The 12,463-nt window shown below is 42.5% G+C and overlaps 1 protein-coding gene across 2 annotated transcripts in view; it reads right to left on the minus strand.

Moving 5' to 3' along the window:
• carmil3 (capping protein regulator and myosin 1 linker 3) overlaps positions 1-12,463 on the minus strand; it is a 73,636-nt gene that overhangs the window by 32,132 nt on the left and 29,041 nt on the right. For both annotated transcript variants that reach the window (XM_076744855.1, XM_076744854.1), the window contains exons 12-15: positions 11,423-11,509; positions 8,794-8,903; positions 7,583-7,660; positions 3,106-3,182 (exon numbers count right to left, since the gene is read on the minus strand). In XM_076744855.1, the coding sequence (XP_076600970.1) occupies positions 3,106-3,182; positions 7,583-7,660; positions 8,794-8,903; positions 11,423-11,509 (352 nt within the window). The remainder of the gene's footprint in view (positions 1-3,105; positions 3,183-7,582; positions 7,661-8,793; positions 8,904-11,422; positions 11,510-12,463) is intronic.

Below are 12,463 nucleotides of genomic sequence, written 5' to 3' on the forward strand. Positions count from 1 at the left end.
TTTTTCACCCTCATCCTGATAAACAATGAGAATTGTTTCAGTGGTGACGCACTTTCAATAGCATCGTTAATCTGACATTCAGCACGTCGGTTCTTCAGAAATAGCAATTTGATAGGCACACTCAATAAATCTATGAATAGGGCAAAGGAGAGAGACCCATGATAGGTTCATCTGATCTTTTTTAATTATGCTACAGTTTGACTCGTCGTAGCAGCAAAAGCACAGGTGTTACTCATTTCGTTAATGAGCGCTCAGCTCTATAAATGAATGCAGTCATTAATGTTTTTCGCTACAGCTGTGTTTTCTGCTATGACACAGCAAAATGTCTGCAAACCCATGCAACATGTTTTCTTTACTTTAACTCTGATTGTGCTCATATATTTGTGCTATCCGATCAGATTTGGTGTTTGAATCATTTTCTTTCAAGAGTCTACAGCCATGCTCTGTGAGGCCATATTTAGGCACACCAGTGCTCTGAGCTACATGCCATCATCAGCATGCTAAAACTGTCACAATGACAAAGCAAAATACTGACTTTTACTTCACTGTCTTAATAAACACATGCTCATTAGCACTAAACACAAAGTATATCGGCAGGTGATGGGAACATTGTTCGTTTTGGAGGTAATGTGTCATAAAAATTGTTGGACAAAGTTCAATTGAAAAGTTGTCAATCCAATAGATGTTGAGAGGTTTCAGTCCTGGACTGATGTGGACCAACAACAGATCAGCAATGACCTCAATGTTCGTGTAGGATTTGTATCAGCTATGAGAAAATGTTGCCTTTTGTACTAATTTTCTTCCAAAATAAAACTCCACATCAGGAAAATATCTCCACATGCAAATTCAACCCAAAACATACAGCATCACCTGCATTCAGCAGCATGTTGGTAGTATGTCTGAGCGTCTAGGACATCATCACTGAAAAGCTGCTCTGCTCTATGATTACTGAGCCAACTTTGTCATGCGCCCATGTGGTTGGCACAGCTGTTTAATAGGTATGAGAGCAGTAACGAGACAGCCTTCCAGTTTTCTCTTCCACCTCAGCAAATTCCTTTGTCATAGTGCATTGTGAGTATACTCTAGCCTTGTTGTCCTGGTGCACACGGCCCAATACTTCACACTGATTGTTATGATTGTACTGTTAAAATAAGGCCATTAGAATTTAAGACTTGCATGGTTGACTTATAACTTGACAATAATAACAGCCACAATTTGGTGGGTGCTCATTTCTAGCTCTGCATGTGCGCGCGCACACACACACACACACACACACACACACACGCACACAGGCTGAATAAATAAATAACTAAATAAAATGTAATAAAATAATTATTTTCCTTGAAATGCGGTATATACATTTTCTCAGTGATTAGCAAATGGCATACAGCATATGGCTGACTGAGTCACATCTTTCATAATGCTCTGACATTCATCCCACACAGATAAAACCATGTTAAACTGGCTAAAAGATTAAAGTGCAAGCAGCAAAGAGGAAATGAATTAAAAAAAGTGAGATAAAGAAGAGGGAAAAAAGTAGGAGAAAAAGTGAGCTATGAGAGGCAAAAAAAAAGAGCAAGATGAAGACATTAGGATAGCGGTGAGGGGAATCCAGGCAGCTGAATTACCAGCCCCTGTCATTGCTATTTTGATAACCTCCCAGTGTGTGAAACACCAGCTCCTCTTTGACCCATTTGTAATGATTAGCATACAGCCTGTCAGGACTGTGCAGATACAGAATGGCTCCTGTCGCATAAGCAGATACTGTGTCACTGTCTCTTTCGCAAAACACTCTCCAGAGAGCTGTATCAGCAACTTGTAACCACACGTGTGTACGTGCATAACAGCATCTACATTGGCCGCTCATTGTTTCTCCAAAGTGCCAAATCTGTGCGTGTGTCACTCTGGTGTGTGCGTGATGGGTGAGGGTGTCTGAGGCAGTCCGTTCCATATTCATGAGTGGCAGCCGGGCGGTTCTTATCAGCTCGGTTCAGCTTTGTGGCTCTGTGTTGTCACCATAACACCGCAGCCGTCTGACCGGCAGCACTGAGCCAGCGTGCATTTAATACCAGGGGACCCATGACCGGAGGAGATGTGGTGAACTATGAACAGAGGGAGGGAGGGGAGGAGTGGGAAGACATGAGTGGTGAAGGGGGTGAAGGCTGGAGGATATGGAGAGGGAGAAAGAGGGAAAAAAGAGAGAGGAACATTAGGAGAGAAGGAGGAGGAAGAAAAAGAAAGAGGATGATGCATTGAAGGAGGCAGTTAGCAAGAAGAGAGCCAGAAGAGAGGAGAAAACAGCCACGGAAAGAGAAAGATAAAAAGCAGACAAAGAAGACGGATGGAGCGTGAGAAATGACAGACCTGTGTGTAAAAGAGCTCCAGCAAGAGCGAGATTTCCCACCATAAAAATAAAGGATGAAAGAGGTGAACGAGAGGTGCAGCCAGAGAGATGCAAAAAGCAAAAGATGGATTGAGAGATAGAGCAGATAGAAAGAATCAGACAGCAGGAGAGAGAGAAAAAAAAAGGCAGGCGAGGGAGCCTGGGGACTGGAACAATAATTCCCATCTAAAATTAGTCTCATTTTTCACCAACTTCTTTCTCTGTAATTCTGTAATGTAATATGCTGAGCAGGGAAGCTCGTGGGCTCCTGGGAGACACGACATGATGAGAGCCGGAGCCGCTTCTGCCTGCTAGCTAGGTAAACACAGACTCATACACACACCCACACACACGTACGAAGCGTAACTTGCAGAAAAAAGACTTATGGGCACGCAAACAAGTGCTTGACAGATGGGAAACTTGTTAGCAAACAGAGACATGTTAAATAAAGACAGAAACACACACACACTAGCACAAACACACACACACAGCAAGCCAGAACAAATGAGGGGGCAAGCTGAGCGCGCACGCTAATTCAGCCATTGAGGTCCAGGGCTAAACAGTAATCAACAGCAGAAAATAAATGATGATGCTCTGCTCAGCACCTCCTGACTGGAATTCCTCCTGAGCGGTTTGGCTGAGTCAGAAGCAAGAAAAGAGATGTTTTTTCCCCTTTTAAGAAAAAGCATTAAGAGGGATTTACACTCAAGGTGAACGCCCACCTGTGAGAGAAGGAGTTCTTGGACAGGTTCAGGTAGGAGAGGTCAGCGCAGCAGCCTCGCAGCAAGGCCCCAAACAACTGGCAGAGAAACAGAGAGACACAGACATGAATGTGGTTGTGCTATGTTCACCACAGTGAATGTGGCTGCTTTGTCTAACAGTTATTTTGGCTCTTGAACGCTGCAGAAATGGCTATAGCGCAGATTGAAGCTGGCACAAATGCAATCTGAAAGCACTAAAAAAAAAAAAAAAATAGGCTACTGTATTCCTTCCTTGGATGGAGCCCCGTCAATAAAAAGTGTCCCTAAACATATCATGGCAGCATTATAGATGGCATTATAATAGAATTTCATAGACGCTGCAGATTGCTGTGTGTGAAAACGGACCACAACAGAATAATACTGGGGGTCAAATCGGAGTAGTTTCTGCAATTTGTTTTAGGATTTATTTGATCCTTTTTTTTGTGCCATATGGCTACATGATAATACAACGTCTGTCATGAAGTTTATTCCACTGCACACGAGCATATCGAACATCTACATATGTGACTGCCAAGAGACATGGAATCATCTGAGGTGAATACAGTATATTGTCAGAAATGGCCTCTTCTGCAGGTGACACATATCTGTTGTGACTACTTGCTCATGATGTGTTGAGAGTACCGGATAAGATGCTACATTATTACTGTGGGCACTTGAGCAACGCACTTAACCCCAACATGTTCTTTTGTTTGAGAGTGTAAATTGTGATGTCTCAGTTTCAGTGGGAAACACTGATGGGGGTGGGGGGTGGGGGGTGGTCTCAAGTAGTCATTGACTTGGTGCCTACACTTTGGGGTCAACTGTATACAGTGCTGGAAAGTCACATGTGATGTCTTGTACTGTACTTTCATTTTATGTTACATTACTCAGACTCCACTGAAGATTCATATTTAACATGAAACAACATAAAACATGCCATTCAGAAAGATGGATGCAGGGTGCTGTTCAATCACTGGACCTCCATCAAGAGTATACATGTAAATGCATAGATAGGCTTAATGTCTTCAGAAAGTTGGAGGGTTTCCTCTATTTATGGCAACACAACATGTCTATTTATAGGAATTTTAGTGTTCTCCTTTTTAGACAAATGCTTAAACGAAGCGTTAAGCAAAACTGAAGTCTATAGCCATGCTAGCAGCTCTGTGAGGCCACACTGTGGCACAGCAACGCCAGCATGTTAACATGCTCGTAATGACAGTGTTTATGTGCTGATGCTGAGCAGTTATGTTTACCTTCATTTCGCATGTTAGCATGCTAAAATTTACCAAACAGTGCACCTGAAGTTGATGGGAATGTCACTGCAGGCATTTGATCATAAAGTATTGGACAACCTGACCTGATCACCAAAGTGATTACACTTCAGTGAGGGGGACATGAACGTGTTAACTAAATCTAATGTCTATATAGCCAATCAAGTTGTTTAGACTATTAGAATTATTAGACTATTAGAACCAAAGCTGTCAAACCTCATGGTTGCAGCTACAGCAGAAGACCGGCTTGGCCGACATTGACAACTATGGAGCTGTCCTATATTTTTATTTTTTATGTATATCCTTAGTGGGCAATGATGAAAATGAAAAATAAATTCAGATTTCATTTTCACAGGACCCCGTTATTCAGGCACTGATAGCTTGGAAAGAACAGGGACTTATTATTTTTTTTAATTCTTGCCAGTTTTCGGGTTAATGCCGCATAGTTCCAGCAGCTGAGTGAAATAAAGCAGACACTGTGTTTCTACCAATCTTTCAAAGCGTGTACGGAAAGTGCTCATCTGTCAGAGAAAGTCTACCAGTTCCCGATAGCAGGACCAAATGGGCAATAAGAAGTGTAATTGTATTACAGTGACTCAAAGTAAAGCTGAAACCATACCGAGGAAAAATGAACTACTTACACTCTTCAATTTGTTATATGGAATATCCATCAAATGTCAAGTTTCACATTAAATGCGGGAAAAAAGTCACTAAAAACTTGTGTAGGAAATTAAGTATGCTGTGTCACCTACAGTTTCCCTGCTTTAATGATCAATGTAACATTATGCAGGAATACAGCCATTCATCTACCATCCATCAAAGTGCATATCCAATCAAGCCCTCGTCTTGTGAAGATATGGCTCATTTTCAAACTATGGGGCTTTGAGAAGTACCAAAGTGAATGTACAGGAATCCGTGACCCAATTAATCTTGAGATAAAAATGATATATGTGTGTTTGTTAGACAGGAGAGAGAGCTCCAGGCAAATATGATTGGCATGAAAACCCAATTCCTTGTGCGACGTCAGGTAGCATCTCATCGCCTGTGAGAGGTTAAACTATCGGACAAATCCATTTTTCCCTGGCAGCGTGATCCATCACGCAAACTGACTAATCGACCGTTGTCGGTACATTGACGCAGATTAAAACAGGAACTGATTAATAATTCAATCCAACAGGCCAACACTAAAAAAGATAAATTCTCCCTAAGACAGTTCCTCTCTAAAGGATAAATGACAATTAGCCAAACAGGACAGGACGTGAAGCAGCTATCACAGAGAGCACTCTTTTAGTCTCAAGGGGAGTTTTAAAGAGAGAGACAAAGTTTGAGTACTTGCAAATAAAGCAGAATAGATGCAATGACTTCCATTCATGCACATAATTTAATACAAAATTCATGGCCCACATTTATGGGAAGGGAGGAGGATTAGTTTCACAGAGTGGACTGTTCCTTCCTGAAACAGATACCTGCTTGACATGCTGTCTGCCTCCAAAGGGTTTAAAACTGCTCGAGTGAAGTACAGCAAGGAAAGAAAACAAACACAGGCGCAGTAAAGTGGAAGGCATTGTGGTAAGGAAAAAAACAGGGGTGGAAGAGTTCAGGTCCTGTACTTAAGGAATAGTAGTAATAAAAAAAAAAGGCAGTTTAAAGGTCTAATCCTGAAAATTTCATGAAATGAAAACCCATTTGTTTTAAACTATTTGTTCCACATTTGTCAAAAATAGCCATTCAATGTATTTACATTCTATGATTTCCTCTGAATATGGCGATTTTCATTGTAAGTGGTGGAGTCTGCCAGTCCCACACTGGTTTGAAACTGTCTTCACATGTACAAAGGGACTCAGAGGAAATGATGCATGTAACTCATCTTTGTTGTGTAGGTCTGTGCAGTTAGTAACTGGATCTCACTGATATCAGCCTCTCTCACTACTCACGCTGCTGCAGCTGTATCAGAGCTGGATTCAATTACTGCTAATGCAAACTGAACAGCTGAAACTTTAACAAGGACTCAATTGCAGACTGAAATGACTTGATGAGGGAGATTTTTTACACTGAACGATGCATCCTGTCAATGAGAAATAATCTCCAGAATATGCAGTTGTATGGTAAACGTACTGGAGTAAAAAGTATAGAGTATGAAATGGAAGTACTTGAACTTGGGCACAGTACTTGAGTAAATGTTCATAAGTTACATTCAACCACTGGGAGGAACACAGTACTGAATTAGCAATGGGATTAAATCAAGCGGATGAAAGTGTTGGTGTAAGACCAGCAGAGCAGTAAATATGCTGGATCTGTAATACGGCGAGGCATGATGGTGATATCAGGACTTCAGACACCACTCTCCATGTTAGTAAGCAGCCGCCCTGCTGAGGTGAGCAAGAGTGGAGCTTGGAGCAAATGACCCCTGGCCTTCCAGCAACAGAGCATTTATGACTGTTCTATCCAACCTTGTACGTCCCTACTGCTCGTTATCCTGTCAGCAGTAATACAGCACTGACAAAGCAGCAGCGACTGGACATAAACAATAATTGTGACCTCCCATCCAGCCAGCACTTTCCCCAAACCTCTCCGTCTTCCAGAGGGAGACAGACACTAAAAACATCCTGAGTACAGTTGTAACTTTGAATGGTTTTCCACTGAGTCCTGTATATTCACAGTGAAGCAGGAAGAAGTGCCATCTCAGCAGCAGCCAGCAGGGGCGGACACGTTGGAGCGTGGTCACTGAACTCGCTCGGAGAGAAAGCTCTGTCATCCTCTCGGCTGTTAGCGTATCTGCTAATGCGGCAAGACACCGTTTTGTCACACTGGCAGACATGCTAAATTTAGACACAGCAACAACACAGACAAAGTCATCTCTCTGAAGTGACTGATGTGAACAAACGCATGAAACAAAGGGCCCCTGGTATGCTATTCATACAATGTGTGTTTTGTATAATTCACAAGCAGCTATACAGTTCTACTGTGGTGCATTCGGAGAGCTTTCACCATCACTGAAAGCATTATGCACACAGGAGCTCTAAGAAAGCCTGCGAGTCAACTGATCTAACATTGTTTTTGTGTCGTGTGCGATTCGTATTCAGGGCGCAACCCCTTTCCATTTCTTGGCCTGAATCCCATTCTAGAGATGAGATCAGACAGTGGATAGTGGGTGGATAGCGACTCTAACAGAGATGGTGATTACAAACCGAGTCCACAGTGCAGTCTGTCCCAGACAGGTCCAAATGCACCAGGCAGTTGGGCTGGGCCAGGAACAGGTACAGGTTCTACACAGGGAGAAAGAAAGTGTCTTTTGGAGAATGAATATGAAACATATACATACATATGCACAATATATATAGAAAAAAACAGTGCTTATAAAAAGTTTTGACCCGCTCCTGGAAGTTCGTGTGTTTTATTGTTTTATAACTTTTAATCAAAGTCAATTGAATGTGCTGTTTTTGACACTGTTCAATAGAAAATGATTGAATGTACGGGTCAGGAAACCTTTCCAAGTGACTAAATATCCCTTGGACTACAGTTCAGTTAACTCAATCATTAAGAGATGGGAAGAATATGGCACAGCTATAAATCTGCCTTGAGTATGCAAGAAAAAGGCCACTCAGAGACCTCTGCCAGCCCTGGAAGAGTGCCAAGACTCAGAGGCTCAGGGAGACGGCGTAGGCGACGACAGCTGGCCAGGTGTTTTACCTGTTGCAGGGTTTTATGGGAGGGTGGCGAAGAGGAAGTCACTCAAAAAAAATTCAAGTGTGAAACTCATATCAGCTGTGATCTGATGAGACTAAAGATTTTTATCTATCATATCATCACAAACATGCTGTAGCATCCCCACTGTGAAGCATGACGGAGGCAGAGTCATGCTTTGAAGATATTTCTCTGCAGTAGGCCCCAGAAGGCTGCATTTATTTTACTCTCTTAGTAAAATGAAAGCAGAAAAATACAGACAGATCCTGGATGAAAACCTGATGCAGTCTGCAAAAAAATGATAATTGGGCCGATATTTGTTTTCCAGGAAACCAATGAACCCAAGTGTAAAGCCAAAGCTACAAAAACAGCAATGCTAATTTGAAAAATTTAAAAATGCACAATATCCACAGAACCCGATGGAGCTTGAGCAGTTTTCCAAAGAGAAAATGGATCAATACTTATGCAGCATGTATTTTCTATTTGATTAATTCAGATCACTTTGTAGCAATGTGCTTTCACTTTGACTCTTTCTGTTGCCACATGAAGCTTCCCTTGGTCAGGTTCCCATCCAAATGTGCAAAATTTCAGCCAAATTTTCAGAAAATCTGCCAGAAAACGATCACATCATTCGGTGAACATGTTCACATAAGTAACTGGTTGGAGCCTCCAGTCGAATACTTTTCCTAGGCGTGTGTGTATGTGTGTGCCTCACTGTGGCATCCTCTCCAGACAGAACTCCTGGGTTTTTGCTGAGGTCCAGGTGCAGCAGAGAATTGGAGTAGTCGTCACTTGAACACAACGCCTGGGACAGAGAAACAACACCTAATGGGGGGGCGGGGATAGAGGGGAGGACATCGACGAGAAGGCATAGAAAGTTTGGATAAGCAACTTATATGCATCCTTAAGTCATTTAATCATCTCCTAATGATCCTTTTTTTTCCAGTGGGCCAATTTAATGCTCTGGACGTGACTTATTAGCAAGTGATGAATACAAAACCACATAATGGAAGAGGGTGAGCAAGCTTGGTGGCAAGAAAAAACTAATTGAGCACAGACAAGCGAGCTCATATGGCAGGCTAGCATGAGAGGAGCGTTTGGAGGAAGCCAGCCATCTTTTTTCCCCCCTATCCAAGCATCAAAGTGTTCCCTGAAAGCCAAAACAAAAGATCATTCTCTCAAATCAGATCACTACACAATTACACCCACAGGCCCAATGGAACCCCTCATTAAAATCCTCATCCTGAAACACTGATGCAAAGCACAGCACGCCGTGGCAAGTTGAGGATTAAATATAGATACAATAACAACACGGGACAAATATGCAGCTGCAGCACCAAAAAACAGTCTACAAGCATGGTTAGGTATGATTTTCACTCTGCACACACATCATCGATTATAGGCAGCAGTTACAGGACGTGTGTTTCTTCTGTTCCCTCGTATTAGGGAGTGTGTGTGGATGAAGCTACTACAGCTACTACATGTGCTGCTCTGAAGGCGCTAAGCTCTTCATCCCTAATTTGTAGCGATTAGGAGGGAAATGAGGGGAAGAGGGGACAGGGTGTCTAATCCCCTCTCCATCCATCTATCAGCTGCTTGATTCCGCTGGAAGTGGAGACTTTTAGAAGCCATCCGGTCTGTGTGACAATGTCAAGTGCGTGTGGGAGGAAGGGTGTGACAGCACGCGTGATATAGCTGCCTATTTGCATGTCCGATCACATCTAGGAGATGGCGTGTGAATGCGCATGTGTGTGTGTGTCGGCACATGTGTAGGTGTTTTAGAGACAGGCCGACGGGGGGGGGGAGAGAAGGAGAGAGATCTATAAATATTCAACAAAAAATGCTCAGCCCCTGCAAAGTCATACCAACACCCTCCATTCAAGGTCAGCACATCACTGTATTTCCCCGCGTCAACCCGCTGCCTTTCAAAGTTGCACCTCGTGTGGTTCCCCCATTCACAGCGTACACTAACAGGGTATCGAGGTCGCTGTTTGCGGCATATATAGAAAACACTTTAAGCCTTCTAATTACATTCAACACCTCCTCAGCCATACTGACCTACAAAGGCAGAGAGCAGTAACTACTGAGGCAGAGAAGATGATGAAAAGGGCTTCATTTTCAAGCCAGTTAGCGAACTGTGGAACAGTCAGAGGGGTTAAGTTGTCTCCATTTCATGTCTTTTGGGCTGCTTATTTAAACTCCTAAATACTGCCTCAGAAAGTGGCTGGTCTCTTTGAACTCTAGTTTGTTTTTTGGAAAAGAAACTTTTGTTGTCTAAAATCAATATAACAAATAAACTGACAATGATCTAAAGATAGCGTAATCACACCAAATGACGTGTTCCTCTGAGTCAAATGGCAGCTACGGCTTCATTAGTTAGCTTTAGCTGGAGTTTTGCTGTTTCTTCTCCCTCCACAATGAGTGGTTTTAGCTACAGCCTCATGTTGGTTCACATAATAGCCAGCTAAAACGAACTCAGTAAATGTATTTTTAGCTTTAGCAAAGGCTAGCCATGGCTATCTCAGCAGCCAGATTTCACCTCTTCACCTCTTTAGCTAGCTGTCTGTCTGCGGCAGGTTTTTTTTGTTCAACATCTCTTTCTACATCAGTGCACAATATAAGGGAAGTGAATAGATAATGCCTAGTATTATAAAGGCAGAAATCTCACAGATATCTCACCTGACATAGGCTCACCTCAGCTATAAACATATCTTTATATGGTAAAACAGACGTTAAAAAGTCAGACTGTTTTCTTAACATTCTTTTGACCAAATATGTCGTTACTGTGTTGTGTGTTTGTAGGGTAGCTCCTCTGCAATAAAAGACTAAAAATGCTTCAAGAGCAGGCTATTAATGTATAGATTTACATCCGTATCAATATGATCCTCTTCAATCTGCTGTTAGACTAGTGGATGGTTGTATTGTCTGGGATAAAAGCAATAGAATTGGGACACTGCACTAATTCCTACGCAGGATTTTAAGGGAAAAAAAAAAAACAGATCAACTACTTATGATTCTGACCTGATTATCATTTGGTAGATGGATCATAATATACATGCACCGGTCTGTTTATCTATGTGAGTAAATGCCAGCCCAAATAAAACCGCATTTGGGGCAGCACTGTGGTTTGAGAGGCTGTTTCATGAATAGAAGAACATGGGCTCAAGCCCAGATAGAGCAGAAAGCTTCCACTCTGCAAAAGTGTCTCTCAGCAAAACACACCATTTTTGTACCAGCTCCAAAATTGAATGGGACATTAATTTACTTTTAATAACATTAAAAATGTGGGTTTGTGTGCAGGGTCAGCCACTAGAGGCTGCTGTCATTGGGAGGAGCGCTCCTACCCTTGGAGGAGAGGGAGGTCTTGGAGAGATTGAGGAGGCGCAGTCCCTTGTTGAGGCGACACACTTGTTGAATCAGGTTGGAGACTCCTGGTATGAGGGGAAGGGGGAGAGGGGGAGACCAAAAGAGGAGAGAAAAGCTTCATTTAAAATCAATGAAAATGAAAATAATCTTCACTTACAGCCCTCCAACGATTCCCTTTGGAAGGGTAATGAGCCCACACAGAGCTTTTCCACATAACATCAAGTTAAAACGCAGCCTCTCTCAATACACCCCCTCCAAAACATACACACAGACATACCCACGAGTACACTACAGCTAAATAAAAACATCACACCAACATACTTTAAATCTCACTTTCTCCCACATACGCAGCGCAGAGACGAACTCACATGAATACCATATGCCAAGCTGGATTACATAACGGCTAGTTTCAGCTCGGCGATTTGATTAAACACATTACAGCCATGATGATAATAATACGAACTGCTCTGCTTTATTAAAAATGGAATTCATTATAGTGCCAAACCTTGTTTCCTAATTCATGCGTCTGCCTGGCTGCGTGTGCGTACAGAACTCTTACTTTGAAAGGCCTGAAATACACATTGTAACTGCTGCAAACAGGCACAGCACAGAAGGTTGTTCTTTACTCAGATTATGGGTATTATTGTTAAGGCTGCAGCACTTTGGTGGCTGTAATCACAATAAAGTAAGTGTGCACACTGTCAACACACACACACACACACACACACACACAAACACACAGAGGGCTGTAAGTGTGACCACAAAGAATTTAGTGAAGTGAGTGGAAGTGACATGTGTCAGACGGGAGGACAGAAATTAGCTAAAGAGTGATACTGGCATGCATGAAAAACCCTGGCACACCAACACACGTACACACACTCTCTCCCTGTGCCTCCCTCGCACTCATACACTCATACAGAAAGGTGAATAGTTGATATGTTACACCAGAAAGGCAGACAGAATTAAAATGTACGTTTCTCTATATGTGTGTGTGTGTGGACAAACATGAGAGGTCTGTG

The sequence above is a fragment of the Chaetodon auriga genome, chromosome 12 (assembly GCF_051107435.1).
Source record: "Chaetodon auriga isolate fChaAug3 chromosome 12, fChaAug3.hap1, whole genome shotgun sequence".
In the NCBI taxonomy this organism is placed as follows: domain Eukaryota; kingdom Metazoa; phylum Chordata; class Actinopteri; order Chaetodontiformes; family Chaetodontidae; genus Chaetodon; species Chaetodon auriga.